Consider the following 21,720-nt stretch of genomic DNA (forward strand, 5'->3'; position numbering starts at 1 on the left):
ATGACCAGCGCATGTATATGTATATGTATATGTATATATATATATATATATATATATATATATATATATATTATATATATATTAATATGTGTGTATGTGTGTGTGTGTGTATGTATGTGTATATATATATATCTATAAAGCAGATGCTGCTCAGGAAACCGCTGAAGGTGTTTTGAGTTGATTAGCTGATGCATGTCACCATATTCTAATTTGTTGAGTTAGTGAATTGGTGGGTTTTTGTTAAATGTGAGCCAAAATCATCACAATTAAAAGAACCAAAGACTTAAACTACTTCAGTCTGTGTGCATTGAATTTATTTAATACACGAGTTTCACAATTTCAGTTGAATTACTGAAATAAATTAACTTTTCCACGGCATTCTAATTTACTGATATGCACATATATATGCCTACTCTGATTCTTACCTTCTTTTCTACTCTTACCTTTTACTCTTTACTTTTTTTTCTCCTTCTTTCTTCTGTTTCTTTTGCTTTTCCCCTCTCTTTGCATTCTACTTCTTTTGGGCTTTTCTTCTGATATTCACTACTTCATCCCTTAGATATAATAATTTGGAATACTCTGTACTTTAGTACAAAATAGAGGAAACGAAAATGAACATGTCTAAAGTTGGATGATAACCAATAGACACTTTTTTTATCTATATACATTTATAACACTATACTTTGTGTTTTATTTCCTTGGTATAAAATACAAGATTCAAGATTTTTTTTTTTTTTTTGGGATCCAAGATGGCGCCACAGGAAATACAGGAAACTAGATAATGCTGATGGCAGATTTGACATCTTTGTCACTTCTAATCAGCATAATCAATCTCTCAATACTTTTTTCCTCTTTAGGAAAGTCATATAAACACTACTGTGGACTTTTTCTTTGCTATTAGAGCAGATAGGAACAAAAAAATATATTTGTTGAAGCTTCCCTTCACCAATAAAGAAGTTTACCAAACTCTAATGACTTCTGCTTCTGAAAACCCCTTAAATGTGAAATGGGTCTATATGGAACCCAAATATAGTGCACTTCTAGAATCAATTTAAAGTTATACACAACTTTAAAACTAAGGATTTGCTAAATGAACACAGTTTGAAGGTGTTCCAAGTGCCTTTTTTTTGTTGTTGTTGTTTTTTTGTTTTTTTTTGGAACAGCTTGCATTAAACATCTCTACTCCCTAGCAGATGTTACTGAAAAAGGTGTCCTGTGTGACTGACGAGCCGAGTGAATCATTTTACATTGGGTTTGCTGTCATTGGGTTGGCTGAGATGTCATTAGTGGGAAGAGTTTTGGTGGAAGGCATGTGTTTGTAGCAGGCAGCCTAATTCAGTTGCCAAGTCTGGCTAAAGGTAGCAAAACAACGGAAATCGGTTACAGATCCTATTCTATTGTATTTCATCACTGTACCAGACCATCAGTGTTGTTTTGTTTCAGGAAATACAGATCTCTTTAACCCCCGTTAATGTGCCGATCAAAGGTGTAAATAAAACCAGAGTGTAATTAATTTGTGTCAGTCTTGTATGGAGACAAGAATGGAGTGTTACCGTTTGTTGGTAATGCAGCTGGCTCTTGTCCACACTAGGTGGAGTGTCATAGATCTCCTGACCATCTCTACTGGGTGGGCCTTTCATAGCCATGGGAGGAGTATCATAAACCTGTGACGCAGAGAGAAACAGGGTCAAAAAGACACATAAAACTCATTTGCTAGTTTTAATAAGATAAATAATTGAATTAAGTACACATTCAAGACAAAGATCTGTGGCTATAAGTAGATCTGACCTGTAAAGGAAATAGCTATTTAATAAAAATAAGGATACTAAATAAATCGAAATTTTTATTAGTTGAAAAGAATCTAATAGGGAGGGGCTGTGCATTTATTTCTATCCGTTTCTCTCATTTATGTTTCATCCCAGAGCCCCTGATTCCTTTCTACTTTCTCCTACATACTTTGTCCTTTTTTGTCTTTTCCTCTCTTTCCCTTCTGCCCTTGTTTTTTTGTGCATGTTGGAGAAGAATTGGGATTGAGGCAACTGGATGAATGGGGGTCGGAGGGAACACAGGTACACCCGATAGCGGACACACTCCCACTGATGGGGAGAGATTAGAGGAGCATGACCTCAGACAGGAACAGCTGGAGGAAATCAGCAGAGATGCTGACCTCCACCTTCACCCACAATCTCTCTCTTTTTTTGCTACCTGTCCAGTGGCTCTGTGGTCAGGCTGAGACTTTGAACATGTGCGATAGTAAAGGAGTTTTTTTGTGGAGAGTCTTTAGCAGAGGTATGCAGAGCTAATGTCTTCCATGTCTTCATGAAAATTACCATTTTAACATCAAGGACAAAGATTACATTGTGTGAAATATTATAGAAGTCACCAGCTATGTTGTCCTGTGGCAAACTACTCTGTACTGTCATAGTTTTATTGATTCATGTCACTGTAACATATACTACTGTACAAAAGTTTGGGGTCAGTACAATGTGTTAATGTTTTTGATGTCTTTTATGTACACCAAGGCTGCATTTATTTGAAAAAATAAAAAATAAATTAAAAAAGAAATAGAAAAAACAATAGTATTGTGAAATATTACTTCAATTTAAAATAACTGTTTTCTATTTTAATATATTTTAAAATGCAATTTATTCCAGTTCTGGCAAATTTTCAGCACTGTCACATGATCCTTCAGCTGAACTGCTGAATATTTTTGTGGAAACTGATAATTTCTGATGATTTCTGTATTTTTTGATTAATAGAGTCCAAAAACAGCATTTAAAAGTCCAAAAGAACAGCATTTAAAAAAAGCAAAAAAAAAAAAAAAAAAAAAAAATAGAAATCTTTTGAAACTATATAAATGCTTTTAATCTCACTTTTGATCAATTTAATTTGTCTATGCTAAATAAATAGTTGTAAAAAAAAATCTTAATCACCCCAAACATTTGAATGGTAGTATAATTCAGATATTTTACAAAGACATATATCCACATATATTTATTTCTATCTACATATGATTATTATCATTTTATGTTTATGTATGACAAATTTGCTCCAAAGGTATAGTAAAAATAAACCTCCTCACATTGAAATATCATATTCTGTACTTCTGTAGTTTTATATCTAAAAAAAGTTTTCAGTTAGAGACTAACCCTACTCACCAAGAAACCCTTTTTAGATTATTATAAGAATAAATGTATATATTTTTTTTATGGAACATTTTTTGAGTGCCCCCAGATGTATAGTTAAATAAACCCACACACACAGAGCTATTCATGCATTCTCAACACTACAACAACAGCATTGAGTCTCGGGTTTCAGAACGTTCTATAAATGAAGTGTGACTTCCTGTCCTAATGCTCTGTCAAACCTGTGACAATTGATATAAATATCAAATAATGCCTGCAGCTCAGCTGGTACAAGCAAGAAAAAATAACCACACACACACACACACACACACACACACACACACACACACACACACACACACATCTGATATGGGTGAAATGAGGTCAAGGGAATTTGGATTAAGCTGAAGTCTAATCTTGTCTGAGATAGAGTAAGTGTCACACACACTTAGGGAAAAATTTCAATAGTACATTTTTAGTTTAATACTTATGCATTAATAATTTAAACCAGTGGTTCACAAACTTCCATCTAAGGATAGAAATGGCAGAACATTTATATCAGTACAAAAGAATCTTAGACATAGACTTCTTATTGTCATACAGTACAAGACTGTATTTAATGACCAAATAAATTCAAGCATTATACTGTATACCACTCCTTCTTCATTTATTTCTCCCCAGAGCTCCTGATGATTCTACAGAAAATGCCTGCTAGTAGCAGTAATCATTGTTTGTAAAAGAAATAACGTGTCACATACAAACTGAAAATGTTCAATTTTGTATTTGAATATTAGAGTTAAAAAAAAAAATCTTATTACTTCTCTAAGATTGGGATGCTACACAACTGTCAAACATCCATTTAAACAATCTGCGCATCAAGTAACAACAACTAATTCCCACAGAAGAATCCTTATATACGCTTTTAATGTGTACTAGGGACTTCTTAAGTCATGTCTACTCTACACTTCTATCAATACTGCACCAATCCCACACACCCTTACACAAACACCATTAGCATTTATAATGCTGGCCAAACAATGGCTCTCAATCTGCTGTGTGCCCCCCAGGAGAGCCTGCAGTCAGAGACTAAGGCAGGAGAACCCATGAATACCAAAACCTCTCACTGAACATCCAGCAGCTGCTGTGCCAGCTCCATTTGATTAAACGACCATGTTTTTTCCCTCTGTATCGCTCTAATCCGAGAGACGCTGATTTGTTACGATGAACATTTGGAGCAATTTTAAGGGGGAAGTGGTTTGGCTTGCAGCGTTTTTGGTCAGTATGAAAAATTGAGTGAGAAAATTGAGGGAATTTACTAAACAGTTGCTGCACGGTCTTCTATTCACTAAACTCTGGTGAACCAGATTAAGTAGATGCTAACTATTCTGGTATAGCACTGCATCATTAAATCATGAATAAATTAAATACCTCATTCTTTCCCCTAAGCTTTAATATATGGTAACATCCTCCATAACTTTGCATTCCAAAAACTGTCTACAAAGTAGGGAAACTGTATTCATTGTATTTAGTTTTTCGTGTTTGGGCCATCATTTCTTACAGTAGTTTGCTTGATTCAATAAATGAGATAAGTGAATTAGATGATTCTATGATTGAGTGAAACAAGTGCTAAAATAATGCAAACAGCATGTGTAAACAAACAATGCTATCAGCTGCCACATTCATTCTTACTGAATTCCATCCAGTGTCTGTTTTATGTTTGTTTTACGCATTTGTGTTTGTACATTTCTTCTCGTAATACTGTTGTGTTTTGTGCACACAAAATGATGAATGATGTGCCTCGTCTCATCTGCCTTGTTTAGTCCACTCCTCTGTCATTTACAGCGTGTGGTCGGGTCTTTGCCGTCATCCATGTTTCTCTTATTCTTTCTGTATGGCTGTGCTGCAGGCTCCGTGTGTGTTGGAATTGTGAGGTCTGGGTATTTGTGGCCTTTGCCGTGAGCCAGGTTTGTCTGTCTCTCTCTGCTCTAGTGTATGTGTGTGTGTGTGTGTGTGTGTGTGTGTGTGTGCTGCAGTGTGCTGCACTCAAGGACTGATCTCACTGACAGCACATTCCCTCTCATACACACACAATGCACACACGTGCACACACAGCAGTCTCGAGATGCTTTACTCACACATACAATGCTGACCTTCTTTTTGAAATGCCTCCAGACACTGAAATATCTACTTCCACTGCAAGTAATGCATGACCTCATCTAAAAATAGGCATTCAGTCCTCGAGCCAACAGGAATATAAGGATGCAGGAATAAAGAGGTGGATTTAAGAGCTAGCAAAAGAGTGAAAACGAATAAAAGATGGAAAGACAGAGGGTGAAAGCAAGAACACGTGAATGAAAGAGTGTGCAAGAAACAGAAAAAATAGCACAAAAATGAAAAACAAAAGACAAGAAAATTTAAGAAAAATTCAAGCAAAAGGAAGTGTGAAAGAAACAAGATAAAGTGAAAATATCACTGAAAAGTGAAGGAAAGTACAAAAACAAAGCAAAAGAAAGCAAAATAGGGAAAATAAAAGAACAAAAAAGTTAGATAAATCAAAAGAAAGCAAAGGTGAGTGTTAAAGAAAGAAGCAAAAGAAAAAGGAAAAAAAAAACAAGAGCAAAAGAAAAACATTACTTTTAAAAGGAATAGTGGAAGAATGAAAGAAATTAAAAGGTAAAAGTGAGCGAAAGAAAGAAAAAGAATGTGAAAGTGTGAGCAAAAAATCAAGAGAAAATTATCAAGAAAGAAAAAGAAAGAAATAAAGAAAGATTTTATATTCTCAGTGCTTGTATTATTAATGAAAGTGGAGGTTCTTCACTGGAGTCTGGCAGAGTATGTGATGATCATCTATCTCACACACACACTGCAGATATCTGAGATACACTCAAAGAATATTATCATCAATTACTGGCTCATCCACAAATTACTAGATATCAAAAAACCTACAGCGTAATGACCTTCATATAGACATTAAAGTGCATATGAAACTCAACACAGCAACATAATCAGTGCACACAGGGCCATGTGATGCTGCTGTTCAGATGAATTCTTTACCTGTTGACTGTACTGTGTGCGGGTGGGCGGCACGTCATAGATATCCTGGGTGGGTGGGAGGTGTCTGGGGACATCATACTCATCCTGTTCATTTTTCCCCGTGTCATACACATACACTTGACCAATCCGTGTGGGAACAACCACCTAAGAGAGAAAAAGAAGAAAACAACTGCATGAGACTGTGTGAATGAATGGCTAGGCGCATAAAGGAGGATAAAGATGCTACCCTGATGGCGCCATTCATACCAGGTTAACATAGACAATACTACAACAAATCTGGGGTCTCAAAGGTCACCGTGAGAACAGGAGCCGTCCTTTTGTCCGCCTGTTTACATCCTGTCTTAGGCTTTGAGGACTGTGTTGACCATGTGAGCCTGGGAAATAAAAACAAGCTACGACCCCATATTTGTACAACGCCTAAGACATAATACCAATCACAACACACACTCAGATGAGCTGTTCACAAGGATCGTAGCATATGCAGCTAACGCACACTCATAGAATACTGTGAGATTTGGGATGCAAGACATATCGGTAGCATATTATTTATGAGCCATTATTATTATTATTATTTTAATTTTGGTATCTGTAAATATTAGATATTTAATTGTCATTTCCTCTATTTATATATTTAGATCAGTACAGTAAATATATGCTTACATTGTCTATTGTTAATAGTGTAGCTCACACAGAAATCACTTTCAAACCAAGCAGCCCTCTGTTGGTCAACTTGATTTCGCATGACCAACAACTGATATTAGAGGCTTTTTAAAAATTATTATTTCTATATATTTTTTATTAGTTGCTACTGTATATTAATTGTACATGCTCATTTCTTTTTTTACATTTACATTACCTTTGCTGTCGAAACTCAGTCACTTAAATTAGTTTGTTTATTCATTGGAACATATTTGGAGAAAGTTAGTATTGCATTACTTGCTCACTAATGGATGCTCTGCAGTGAATTGTTCGACACGACTCCATACCACAATCATCCAAAAAAAACATCACACCTCTATCTATAATATAAGATTGCATAAGTGGACCGGTCTGTCTGGAACGGTGTTAGACTGGTTTTAATCTTACCTCTAAGGTCGTTCACAATTTGTCTACCTGGGTTCAAACAGATCTCAGACTGTTTCTCTGTGTCAGGGTGTCCCTCAGGGGTCAGTCTTGGGTCCTACGTTATTTAGTATTTATATGTTTGCCTCTCGGGAAGATCATTCAGAAATATGGCCTGAGCTATCACTGCTATGCAGACGAAACCCAGATTTATATCAGCTCTCAGCCCTGATCTCAATTTTTCCTCTTCAAACCTGTCTGACTGTTTTGATGGAAATTAAAGGGTGGATTCAACTCAACTTTCTTAAACTAAACTGCTCCAAAACTGAAGTTTATTAATTGGCACTCCTTTGAATGTCAGTAAATGTAAAGATTTTAGAATCTCAGTAGACAACACCCAATTGTCCCCTTTGGTCAGGTTCGTAATTTGGGGGTTATTTTCGATGCCCAGCTAACATTAACTCTCATTTTAATAACATAACGAAGGTTGCTTTTGATTCCATCTGAGAAACATTGCGCGCATCAGACCGTTTCTCTCTAGGCCTGATGCAGAGAAGCTTATCCATGCTTTCATCACATCAAGGCTTGATTATTGTAACTCTCTCTTTGCGGGTTTACCTGCAAACTCTATAAGAGGTTGCAATATATTCAAAACTCTGCCGCACGTGTTTTGACTCACAACCTCATCACGTCATCACATCACACCGGTGCTCCAGCAACTGCCACTGGCTTCCAGTTCAGTCACGTATTGATTTTAAGGTTCTTGATTTTTAACTTATAAAGAAGTACATGGGCTGGCTCCAGATTACATCTGTGATTTGGTTACTCAATCCATTCCTGCTCGCTCTCTCCGCTCTGCTGGCTCTCTTCTCTGTGTCAGCCTCGTTGTAAATTAAAAACTATGGGGGGAAAGGGCTTTTCCTGTAATGCGCCGAAGTTATGGAATACATTACATCAGGGATGCTGCTTTCTGGTGATTGTTTAAGAGACTCTTAAGACACATATTTTTACTCAAGCTTTTAATTTATAAATTGTGTATTTTTGATACACTTATTTTTTTTACTGCAATGTTTGGTTGATGTTTGACTATTTTGTATGTTGTAGCGCTTTGAGCATGTGAAAGGCGCATTATAAATTAAATTTATTATTATTATTATTATTATAATATTGCTTTCTCCAGTGCAAAAAGCTGTCTCTTCTGAATCATTGATCAATCATCTTAATTGGTGAGCAAGTAATGCTATGTTCCAATGAAGAAAACTAATCTTGGATAGCAAACTTTTATTTTTTATACTATTCCTTTAAAATGACTAATAATCTAATTCATAATTAATAGACAAAGTAGTAAAGATTAAAGAATATTAATATGGTGCCTTTCTATGTTTTATAAAATGGATAGTTCTGGCTCTAAGCGAATTTACCACAGTCAAGGGGTTTTGTTCAGCATGAAGCAGAGCAAAATCACCGTAACACATTGCCTCAAGAGGTTTAGTGCTTTAGTATGTTAGTAATGCACTCTGCCCTCTGGAAAACAAGTATTTGATCCTTAATATAAAACATGTATGGACAGGCAGCATTGGTTTGTGTGCACTGGTGAGGTGTGTACTGTAATGATCAAGGTGGAGTGAGCTTTATGTAGTTTTCATGATTCCCTGCAGGCCAGTTAAACATGATTGCTGGCCTTTACTCATAACACTGTGTTAATGAGATTACGCGCACTTTCATTCACCCTCTATTTCTCCCTTTATCTGTTCACACCAGCCAGTCTATAGGAACGCACTGTGCCAGCCTTGCATATGGGTATCACTTCTCGCATACTAAACAACAGATAGTGACACGGATGCTCGTCATGGATGCAGACACAGATTTGTAGAAGTCACTCAATAATCCCAGTACAGGGGTGAATCTCATATGACCAAGTCATATTACACAAATAAAGAAATAAGAAATATTTTTTTTGCTTGAAGAAAATAAAGCAAATATTTAGGAGCACTAAGTAAAAAGTAAGTAAAAATAAATAAATATTTTATTGCAGTATTTTTTTACTGTATTAAAAATGAGAATCTAATGTAAAAAAAATTATAAAAACATCAAAAATAATAAGTAGTTTCTTTATGTAATGAACATACGAAGAAGAAATGTACTTAATTTACATGAGAATGTGAAAAAAAACAATGGTCTTACAAATATGGTTAATTTTTGTGCAAAAATATAATTTCTAGATCTGCACTTATTGTCAGGGAGGGCAAAGCACTGCTGATTAACCACACAGACTCAATGAAGCTTTTCTTTGTGAGGCGTTCATGCTTTGTTAGATTAAATCTAGTGACTATGGTAACCAGGCACGAGCGACGACAAGACGAGCACAATGGAAAGCACAAGTGCACACATGTAAAATGCATTTAAAAGAACTATACTGTCTGCCCAACACTGCAGTGTTGCTTGTCATGTATGGAAAGTGCAACATAAAGAAAGAAAGAAAGGCCAATGAAAATCCCAGAGATCTTGTATTAATATTTACTCTCCCACTCACACAGCCTGTCACTTTAGATGTGACATCCCTGCTAACCATCCAATTAAGCCGTTCTCATTAAAGAAAGCTGGCAATCTGTCACTGTTAATTCTCATCTTTCTCTCTCTCTCACTCTCTTTCTCTCGCTCTTCACCTGTCTCACCCCTCTGCCCGATTCTTGCCCCTTTTTTTTTTCAAATGGCAGTGCAAAATCAATGATAAATTCCTTCAGATTTTTTGTCGGTGAGGTAAAAGCATGTTTTTGGTGTGATTTATTAGAGAAACCCTGTGACCCGTGACCCACCCCGTCCCTTCCTCCAGAACATCCACACACTCACAACCTCTCACTCTGACACTGCTGTGGTAAATGGCTGCATTCTCCACGGTGCTGTACACACTTTCACACACATTAAGACTGATCTGCAGGTGTTTCATCTGACACATCCACAAGTACACAACCTCCGGTGCTGTCCCACTCTGCATTTTCACTTAGCCTGACTCACACAAACAAAGGTGAATCTATGTATGCATGTGTGAATCTATCTAGACATTTATCTATCTAGTTTAGTCAGTATTTGTCTAACCATACATCCATCTAGGGGTGTATACTGCAAAACTAAAAACTATAAAGTAAAAAAATATATTCTTTTTTACCTTTGTAATCAGTGAGTGATTTTCTCTTTTTCTTTAGTTGTCTATTCTTCAATCGGTCGTCTGTGAGTGTCTGTCAGGCTAGTTTATCTATCTATATCTATCTTTGTAAGCTGTTGCATATTTATAAAATAGTCACAGTCCTGGATATTGATTGGTCAATACACCATTGTAACCATGCAAGAATGTACCAAACACTAACAGTTATAATGTGAAACACATGTTTACAGACCTTGTACTGTGCGCCCTGTGTTTTATTTCAATGCTCTCTCAGACCTGTGCTTAGCCTTAAGTAATAGTCACTCCATCCCACTGAGAGCCTCTGAAGGGCCGGCCGTAATGAACATAGATCAATAATGTGAATCATCAATGAGCGCTGCTTTGGGGAGCAGAGATGACACATGTGGTGGACTGCCCTCATCAATATAGCTGGAAGGGTCTGGTCATAGAGAGTGGGTGGGTCCAGGCCTCCAGCTGTCACAACAATCTCTGGTGGGGGGGCAGGGTGAAGTACCTGTAATTATGATGTTACAAAAAGACAAACACTCCCTGGTGTGGAAGGAAACAACTGAGGAACAGTAACCGTCTGACTGCATTGCCCCGCACCATGACAGCTGGCCAATCACAGGCCATTAGGTTCAGCCCTGAAGAGAGGGACAGATTGTAAAGGCTGCTTTACAAAAGCTCCCGTACCCCCTGCTGCATCGACGAGCTGTGACCTCCTTACCCCAGCTGACACAATGGCTCATGCCACCACTCTGAAGAGCGCAGCCAAGGTCTGCTGAAGACATTCCAGCCAGACTTGGCTCCTTAAACCATGGATGTCACTAATTTTAATCTACGCCTGCAAACCAAATACCTGATACTGAGGATTCTGGGAGATTTAAAGAAGGCTATGATGGTATTATTTGCATTAGGAATGCATGCTTAAAATAAAACACTAATTTTTAACTGGGACAAAAATAGATATTCTAATGTTTATTCTGTATTTTTCTCAAAGCTCTTTGTTTTGTTCTGTGCTCAAATGTACATTTATGCTTTCTTTTCCTTAAAATCATCATGCTGAAATTTTCTTTCAAAGCTTTTGAAATGTAATCTTTTTCGTTTACTCACTTTTGTCAGACACTTTTTTTCATTCAGGCTTTCCAATGTTGGAGGTCAGAAGTCACAGCGCATTTCCTGAACTCACAGCAATGAGAATAATTATTTTAATTTAATGACGCCAAACAGAAAATGCTAAATGCTGTAAATGGAGTAATCTGATAAATGAAATTTCAGCCAGTCTCACATTCCACACAAGCCATTCATTTCAGTTTCCACTCCTCAAAAGAGTTTCCCATCCATTTCTAAATCGCACTCACAGATTCAAGGTTGCAATAGTTTAGTAAAGTTAGATTTAGAAAAGTTGAGCCTAAGCTTGGTGTTGATTCAACGTAGTGCCATAAATAACTGCGTCCAGAAGCCTGGAACATAATGAGGGGTCAAAGTCCAAACCCTAAAGGGCTTCCACATACCTTCACATACACTCTTTCTCTATATAAGTGGCCGTGCATAAGAATTTCCCCTGTAGACCCCAACCACCGCTCTCGCCTTGGCCATCTGTGAAGCAAGCTGTCCTCTTCACTATGTGTGAAGTGGGGGGTGCAGATCAGGGTTCTGTGTGTTGGCATAATGTATACTTTAGTTTTACCCTCATTTTCACTAATCTTGGTTTTTACTTACCTGAGCTTATTTTGGATGTAGGTCTGTTTCAGTAACAAACATTTGGTGAGAATTCTGTCTTTTCCCATATGGGATTTTTAATATATATCAAAGGAACATTCCAGGTTCAGTACAAGTTCAACAGCATTTGGAGTGATTACAACAAAAAAAAAATCTAGACTCGTTCCTTCTTTGAAAAGAAAATACAGGAGTATTTTGAGCAGTTTTTTCCATACTAAAATAACACATATTATTGTTTGCATATATACAATCACTTGCATTGTTAGTGCCTCAGTGTGGCCCAAATTTTTGCTGTTTTTAAAGAAAGGAAGGGACAAGTGCAATTTATTGAAGGACATTTGCAATAATGCCTTTACTAGAGGTGTTGTCATGGTTGACAGTGGTCCACAATGCCCTAGTGAAACATGTCCATCACAGCGATGAGGCATCTCTAGGCTACAGCTGTGGGTATGTGAGCATGGACTTTTGAGAACTCAGCTGGGCTCAGTGACTTGGTGTGATGTGGCTGCCAGTGGCGCCTCATCTGGACCACGGACACACACATACATGCTATCCCACAGAGGACTGCCTCCCTTGGGTACATCTGCTGATGTACTGGACACAATTTAGCTTGAATCCCTTTGAATTGAGTTTGGAAGTCCAGTTTTGAGTGTTATATAAACCTGAGTGAGTCAAAGCTTGACTTTGGTTGCTTTTCTTTTAGCTTTTTTTTTAGTTTTTTTAGTGGACAGTTTAATGTAGGGAATCTCTCAACATAGTTAATATCACTTAAATGCAGTGTTTACTACAGTGATATTCAGTGGGACCACTGCACCACTGCTGAACTTCCTTGGCAAAACAAAATGTATAGAAAAAATTGGGTTTAGTTTACAGATTGTTTAGTTTATTATGAGGATTTTTAATTTATTATTTAGTGTATTATTATTATTATAATAATGAGGAAAGGGTTCTCTTTCTGCAAAAAGATAATTCAGTAGGAAACATTTTGCACAGCTAACCCTTCAAATTGGGCCAGTTAAAACTCAAAACTTAAAGGGTTTAAGTAAAGATTGCTATTGGGTGACCCAGATCAGAAGCTTCATCCCTGAAACATTAACAGCCATGGAAGCAAACAGCCAAAAACCAGAATGAAACAGAAAAGGGTGGTAGTGGTGAGGATTTATAGCCCATATAGCCATGCTCATCCTCTGCTGTGGAATTAATCAGTGGCTAATTAGCTCACACTTGTCAATCTGAGCTTTGCTTGGGGCCAGTACCATGTGCCACATGTGAGGGTATGTGATGAGACGGCTGGTGGGACGGGAGGCCGAAGGGGTTCCTGGAGACAGAGCGCCCCCAGGTACTAATCCACACAGATCTCCAGTAACAGCCCCCCAAAGCCCTCTTACACATGCCCCACATTACTGCCATGACCGGGCTGGGCGTGAAAGAAAGTCCCTTAAAGATATGTTTTATCCATCATTTATTAGTGCTACTTGCTAGGACACTACAAAACAATCCCTTACACTTAAACCACCTGTAACTATGCACTACACCCTGGCAACCTCTCATGTTACTGTGCATTTTATTATTAGGACAGTAGAGAGAAGATGATGGTGGAAATTATGGTGGACAGGAATTGGATCAGAAATAAAAACCAGATTCAAATCATGTCAACATGCTCTAACCGCAAAGCTACATCTTATTATGCTGATGTGAACTGTCATTCTGTAGATAGAATACACTGATTGATATATTTATTGTTAATATTTCCCTGAGAACCATTAAGCAAACTATGAAAACACATCATTCTGTCTCCCACGTTTGTTTATTTGTTTCTTGAGCATATTCTTGCCTTTGGTCATTCTTTCTCTTTTTCCCTTTACAAACAATGTACCTGTGGTACGCATGAGTGGCATTTATTCAAACCAGCTCAGCATATTGTCTTTCTGTCTTTTTGTTTTTGCATTTCCTTTCTCGGTTTCATTACGTTGCTCTTCCTCTCTTTTTCTCTTGTTTCTTTCCGATGCTGGTTGCAAAAGCACATATAACTGAGACAGCATACGTGCAGACCTCTGTACACACACATATACACACACACACTTCCTCTCCTCCTGCTCTCCTGGCAACACAACACTCAGGCCTGTCCGCAGCACCTATTAATAAGACCGAGATGAGTGTGTCTCCTTGGAGACCACCACACCGTCCCTGTGGCCAATGATCAAAGGTTAGTCCCTGTCTGAGACCATTGTGCATGCTTGAGGAAGTGAAAGACGCTGAAACAAGATATCAATCAGGATATTTAGCCATGGAAATGAATTTAAAGGGACCGTTTAGCCAAAAAAAATAAATAAAAAAAAATCATAATTTAAGCACTCTCATGTCATTTTAAACCTGGATGACTTTATTTCTTCTGTGGAAAACAAAAGATGTTGCTTTGAACCCAGTGTTGTTTTTATTAAATAACACTACATCTATTCAATGAAATAAACATTGAAATAATATCTATTAATTGAAATAAAGCTAAAATCAAACAAATATAAATATCAGATGAAAAACTATTTTAAAAAACTTTTTTTTAAAAAAGTACTAAAATCAATAAATCTGAAATGAAATAAATTAAAGCTAAATATAAATATGAATATTTTACTGTATATTTAACTCTTTGAATATTTGTACAAATTAAACTGGCAAAAGCACAAACCAAAATCACTGAAACTTAAACTGAAATTAAAATAAAAATATAAAAATAAAATCTAATTAAAAATATTAATAAATACCATAATAGTTTATACGTAGTAATAAATACTAAAATAACACTGTTGGACCCCATTTACTTACTGTAGAGACTTTTTTTTTTTTAAACATCCTTTGTGTTTAACATGAGAGTGAGTAAATGATGACAATTTTCATTCAACTTTCCTTTTAACTCCAGCTATGAATAAACAAAAGTGACAGTAAATACATTTGGCAACATTTGGTCTTCATTACAACTACAACTAACTGACCTTCAGGAAAAGATGTAAAACATCACAGAGATGGTTTAAGTGGTGACCACTGAGTTTAGCCCGTGGTGCTGGAGTTAGCTCTCACAAGTCAATTAAAATCTCCTTTAACCTACTCTTACATACATATATGAACATAAAGAGAATGATGAACAACACATAGAGAGCAAAGGTTCTGTGTACTCTTCAGCAGAAGACATACGGCATGTGTGAAGACGCAGTAAATGAGTTTGCGGCTCCATTAGGCCCCCTGTTCTTCTCTCTGATCTGTGTTTTTTCAGTCCTTTCAACTCCCTGTAGTACAAAGTGAACCCTGTGGCCTCCTGTGATATTTCAGCCCTTTGATGAAGGCCACTGGAGCACAAATAAAGGCTCGCAGTGGTCTGCTGTTTATCCTGAGGGGCCCGCATCGGGCCCCATCTCCCCTCCTCTCCCTCGATCTGCTGCTAACTATATGTGGGGACGTTAATGACAAGACACAGCGCATGAGAAGCGAAAACCTCCTCCCGCGGCTCCACCCACCATCACCGCTCAGGCTGCTAATTCTGTCCCACTGATCTTGCCGTGTTCCTCTGCTCCCTTCAGCCGTCAATCTCCCGTCCCCTCACTCTGCACACGCTGTCAGAGCAGAAAATGAGACCACAGCAGGTAATGGAGGAGATCCTGCTAGGAAGAATCGTGTTTTGTCTTTCTTTAGACAGACACACGCTGTCTTTTTCACTCTTTATTGGACACTACCTGTGGCTGTGTGGCTGTGTTATCTGACAAAGTGGTCTGCTCAAGGTTACAGGGCGCAGAGACGCCCTCACTGGTCCGCACTGACCTAGCGATGATCTCCCGAGGCCTGAAGGTGAACGCCAAATGGACGCATGATGTGTCCAACAGTGATGTGTCCTCAAAGAGAGTCACTTTGAAGCTGTATCGTCTCAAGCTTAAAGCTTACTCGTAAAGTAGTTCAACTACAGTCTAGTTACCCATTTGCAAGAGTAGCTAGCTAAACTACAAGCTAAAAAGCTAATAAACTACAAACTAACAAAAAGTAGTTAAATGTAGTTAATCTCAATTAGAATTATTCCATTAAACAGATATACTTAAACATTAAATACAACTAATAAAACTCCAAATACACTCATTTCTAGCAGCATTTAACAAAATATTTCATTACAAAAATAAAATGAAGTGAATATAAATAGAAAAACAATATAATGCTGTACATATAAATACACAGAATACATAAAATCCCCCACATGGCATACAGGGATAAAAATAGATATTGTGGCCATACATAAATATTCATTACCACCAAGCATTAATCAATCACCACATTCAATTAATAACACCACCCCATAAAAACAAACCATAATAATCTACTAATAACCCCCCCCTTTAATTTAGTTACGTTTAGTTAAATTTAATTTACTAACACATCACAGCAAACCCGCTGCACTGAGCCCAGACAAGCTGCTTGTAATGGATGCAGTGTTGTCTTCAGACAGCTCACTAAAACAAGAGGACAAACAAATTAGTCAGTAAATCATTTTGAATCAGACCAGTAACAAAAACAAATGAACCAATCCACTAAAATAAATCAAACTTTAGAGATCATATTTGATTATTGTCTCAGTTTACTTCTAAAAAAAAATTTAAATGTTAAAGTTAAATTAGACTCTGTTTTTAGTTTGTTACTCCATAACATTTGTCATGAGGATGCAATGAGATTTCAACTGAGCTCCAAAGCTCAGGGAATTATAAATAAAGCACATCGGTGGACCAGGTGCACAGCGTGTTCAAAGCTGCCCAGTCATCACACAACTTCCTGCCTCTCCTCCAGCTGTAAGGGAAACATGGCATCAGCTCGTGTTTTCTCCTTTAGTCCCTCTCTCTTTCCCTCTCTCTTCCACATAAGCCACATCACAGCAAACCTGCAGCCGCTGCACTGAGCCCAGACATGCTGCTTGTAATGGATGCAGTGTTGTCTTCAGACACACTCGCTGCATCACATTACTATGTAAAGGGGACTGCTGGTAGATATGTGCTGATTCAGAGTCAGCGTGTGCAGTCTGAGGAGAGAGTAATGAGGCTACGTGGAGGCACAGTGCACTGGAGCAGCCAATGCTTTACTCATGCGCTGTGATGTGAGGCCAATAACAAAGTCCCTCTTTAAAAGCCCACAATGCACTGCAGTGAGGCCCAGAGATATAAACCTAAAATCCCAACACAGGCCCCTGAGGGGAACTGAGACTATTTAAACAGCCATTAAGAGATCTCTATTCAGTATTCTGAAGTACTCACAGAGACAAAAAGAATCAAAAGGAGGAACAGAAAGACAGAGAAAGAGAGTGTTCCTTTTGGCAGAGATGTCCAGTTCACAAATGAATCATCCAACTCTATATCAATTCATTTTTTAAGCATTCACTTGAATTTAAGAATCATAATAAACTAAACATTTGACACAATCTACATAACTTAATGAAAAACAGTGCGAGGGGGCCATTCACACAGAATGTGTTTTTGCATTGAAAAACGCAAAACGTGAGCAGTTTAATGGGAAAAAAACATTGGTCTCAAGATAAACTAGTAGATGTCCATCTAATAGGTTTACACAGAAAAACAATGGAAAAGTGGCGCAGTGGAATGCAAAAATTAGACCCTTAAGCACAATGTGAAATGGAGAGCCTAAAACCACCTTTACAGGGGTACAATTTCTGTAACACATTGGTCTTGGCTTATTGTCTTATAAAATGTAGCAACATTCATATGATAAAAAGAGGTTTATGGTACCTTAATGCAGAATGTGCTGTCTTGCATGGATGTATATGCATTTTCCATTATCTGGATTTGAACAAGCCTCATCTAATCAAAGTTTAAAATGCAATGCTTTTAAACCAGATCATGATCTGATTCCCTAAAATGAACCCGAAAGCATGATGCCTTGAAGGCTGTCTAAAGACAGGGAGGAGTAGCTCTGGTCTTTAGGAATGTGAGGTGGGAGAGGTTTGCAGTAGATTACAGACGTGCCAGCCAGTGAGTGGAATTCCCACAAGATGCACACAAGCACTCAGCGGCATTCCCATTCCCTCTGCACTGAAACACTACTGAAAAACACATAAACTGATAGTAAAAACACAAGATGAAAACTTTTGCAAACAGGTATTCAAGAAACCTGTATAAAATAGAATTTTTAACCATTATTTCAATATTTTTAAATTATTTTATTCTTTTTGATGCCACAGAAATGACATGGAAATATATAAGAATATTTCTTGTAGATAATTTTTGGGTGCACAAGAGCAAGAGATGATTTTGATCTGAAGTAAATATTAAGCTTAGTGCAGAATTGCCCTAGTCATACTCTTTGTTAATGTGTCTACGTGACAGAATTCCATGGTTACCTTTTGTCTGGAATGACTGGGAATAACATTCCTTCTCAGCAGTGCCCTTCAATGCTGCAAAAATGATGCTTGCAATTCACAGATAGCATTGCTTAACACACTGATAACATTATGATAGCAGATGTTAAACTGGTGTGTTTCTCCACACTGCTGTAGCTCTGTGGATGTGTAGGTGGAGGGTGGATCTATAATCCTTCTGGTCTTCTTTTATTCTGTATTCTCACAATGTTCTCCCCTTCCTCTCTTCTAAACGCTGCCTGCCTGGTCCTGTAGATAAGCCAAGCTGGCAACTCCTCCCTCAACCTCCTCTCCCCCGCCTGATCAGGTGAGCAGACTCAACTAAGTCTCCAAAGATTACACATTTACTTTCAGAACAGGCAGTGCGGCAAACCAACCACAGAATCTCAACCTAGCCATTGCCATCTCCCCATTCCTGTTTCCCAGCGCACCTTTTCTTAATAAACCCAGCTATCTGTCCAGCATCCTGAACAGCTATAGAAGGGGCCATTAAAGAGATAAACCAAGACTGTTTTCCACTTCTGTTGCCCCTCTTCACTGTCCATTCGACTGTACCCTTAATAGAGCTAAACACCTCACCCTCTTTGTGACACGCTTACGTAGTCCAAAACCAGACGAACAAGCTTATGCTCAAATCTTTCTTCATCCGTCAGTTTTATTTACTCTAATGGTCAATGTGCAACTTGAGTTGATAGTGTAAGCTCAATTTGGTTAATGTGTAAGCAGGACAGCGGGCGAGTCTTAGCGGTGCTGAGTCACAGACATGTACAAATCTGCAGGTCACATCCGGTATTACAGTCTCATTTCGTAAGAAACATTTTTACAGGTTCGGTTTGATTGAAGCATGTCATAATGTTTGGTGTTCATTCTTATCGAATTTTTCTTGATGTGAGTCACTGAGTTCAGCTTCTTAGCAAATGAAATGGAGGGAGAAACTAAATGAACAGAGCAAATGGTTACTTACGGAGGCACGATGCCAATATGATAACTAGGACTGCATTTTTCTCACATTTACTGTACAACTTTATTTCTCTGAATTTCAGCAGTTTATTGTAATAAATCACAGTGTGGTTTTATTTCTAATTTAAACTTTAATCTCACAATTATCTGTTTTATTTCTTTACTCTGAAACAGAAATTACTTCCATAAGTAAGAGTTCATGATGGTTCATTAAGACAGGGCAAAATAAGGGAGAATTGAAGTCCTGGCCGTTGGAGGAGCGTGCTGGGGCTTAGTGGGTCACGTGCTAACACACCCTGCCTGTGCATGTCTTTGATGTGACACACAGCTCAGTTGTTTCAGCTGCTTTATCAGAATCCCTCAGTACTAACTCTGACCCCATCCAAAATCATCATATAACTCCTCTAACTGCTGCCACAGTATCACCTGGGTGAGTCTGTCCACAGTTAGGCACATCCACTTAGAAGATCTTATTTAAATCAGGATTAATAGCCAAATTCCCACCAAAAAACTACACTACCCAAGATCCCAAAGATCCCTCTTAAACACAATATAAACAATAAAAACTTAACATAAACAGCCTCTATTGCACTCTACTTTACCCCAGCATAACGCATACACTGCTTGCTGCCTCTGATTTCATGTGAGCTTTGAGAAAATTAACCGACTGGAGTACTTCTACTCTGAAATATATACATTTATTAAGCAGAGCAAGAGTTTACTGTAAAGGTGTTTTCAGCACTCTGCTATATATGTGTGTGTGTGTGTTGTGTGTGTGTGTGTATGTATGTATCCATTCTTTCCTCTCTCAGCAGGAACTCTTATCACATAATGAAAAACTGTCAGTGGTGGAGGGACTGTTGGAAAAAGGACAAGTGATCATAATAGATGACATTAGGAGAAAACACATCAAAATCTCCCCTAATAAACCACATGAAAGAATAACCTCAAGACAAGCATTGCAAATAGAAACGTAGAACTAATGCTTCTGAGAAGGATCACAGAAAGACATGATGATACAAGTCTTGTGTTCCGAGTTCTCTTTCAATCTTTTCCTTCTCAAACTGCTCTAGTAACAGTGTTCAAAGATGGAGAACTGCAGTAACAGACTGTATCTGTAATCTGGAAGCAGGCTCGAGATTGCATTATCTTTGTCTTGTAGTTTTTTTGTACAAACCATGGGAATACCTCGGTATCCTTTGCAATACCTTGAAAACCATGTAAACAACATTGTACATCACTCCATCGATTTTTCCAGGACTGTTCCAGTCATTTGTGATGACTAGATAAGGATTCTTAAAATCACTTTGTAAATAATACACCTACAAAGAGCAATTTCTAGCCAACTAGCATAACTAGAAATGTTTGTATTGACTGCAGACTACAGCAGGGATTCCCAAACTATATTTCAGCCGAACTCCTTTGACTGAAAATATTTCGCCCTCTGCAGTTTTCTTACAAACCCCAGTTTGGGAAACCCTGGACTATAAAATATATGAGATTCATTTCCAAGACTTTTCCAGGCCTGGAAATTATATTTTTAAATTTCGATGATTTTCCAGAACCGTGGGAACCCTGTGTAACACAATGCCTTTACTGTACCAAGGTGACGCCACAGTACTTTTTTTGCAATGGAAACTTTCCACACAATGAGAATGTCATAGAGGTTGAAACTGCTTGACCACATTCAGCCCTTTTATAATCATCAAGTAAGTAATGATGTGGTCACGCTAACATTATAGCGTCTCAGCATGCTATAGTTTTAAATATCTATGTATCCATGTCACAATGACCAGAACCAGTAACAATGAGTCATGTCTCATCTTTATGTCTCATCTTAATCTGTAGGTAGAGCAGAGTTGACAGGTGGCTAACATTGAGCAGGCCTGCAGCTTAACCTCTCCTCACTTCATCCTTCCATCTTTACACTTCATTTCCCCCGCCGCCGCGGCAGTCGTGGCATATGGCTCAGTGGCCTGCAAACCTCTCTCAAGAGACTTTCACTGCCCACAGCATCAACCTGCAGTTACCACTTGAAAAAAAACTGCTTGCTCACTCTGTGCTGCCCATGGTCACCGGCAATATCAAACTCTGCATTATTTATGATGGTCTTTCACACCCTCCTCTCCTCCCTCACACACCCTCCTTTCCTCTGCCTATATTTCTAATTTTCCCAGATGTCACACATCCTTGTATATGACCATGGCCAACTTTAAATGCTGTTTCTGTTTTACTTCCCA

General features: G+C 37.9%; 1 protein-coding gene across 2 annotated transcripts in view; it reads right to left on the reverse strand.

Moving 5' to 3' along the window:
- The window catches only part of LOC109108845 (breast cancer anti-estrogen resistance protein 1-like), a 92,229-nt gene that overhangs the window by 7,176 nt on the left and 63,333 nt on the right, over window positions 1-21,720 (reverse strand). For both annotated transcript variants that reach the window (XM_042775226.1, XM_019121959.2), the window contains exons 3-4: window positions 6,180-6,323; window positions 1,554-1,664 (exon numbers count right to left, since the gene is read on the reverse strand). In XM_042775226.1, coding sequence (XP_042631160.1) covers window positions 1,554-1,664; window positions 6,180-6,323 — 255 coding nt within the window. The remainder of the gene's footprint in view (window positions 1-1,553; window positions 1,665-6,179; window positions 6,324-21,720) is intronic.

This window comes from Cyprinus carpio, chromosome A18 (genome assembly GCF_018340385.1).
Source record: "Cyprinus carpio isolate SPL01 chromosome A18, ASM1834038v1, whole genome shotgun sequence".
Lineage (NCBI taxonomy): Eukaryota > Metazoa > Chordata > Actinopteri > Cypriniformes > Cyprinidae > Cyprinus > Cyprinus carpio.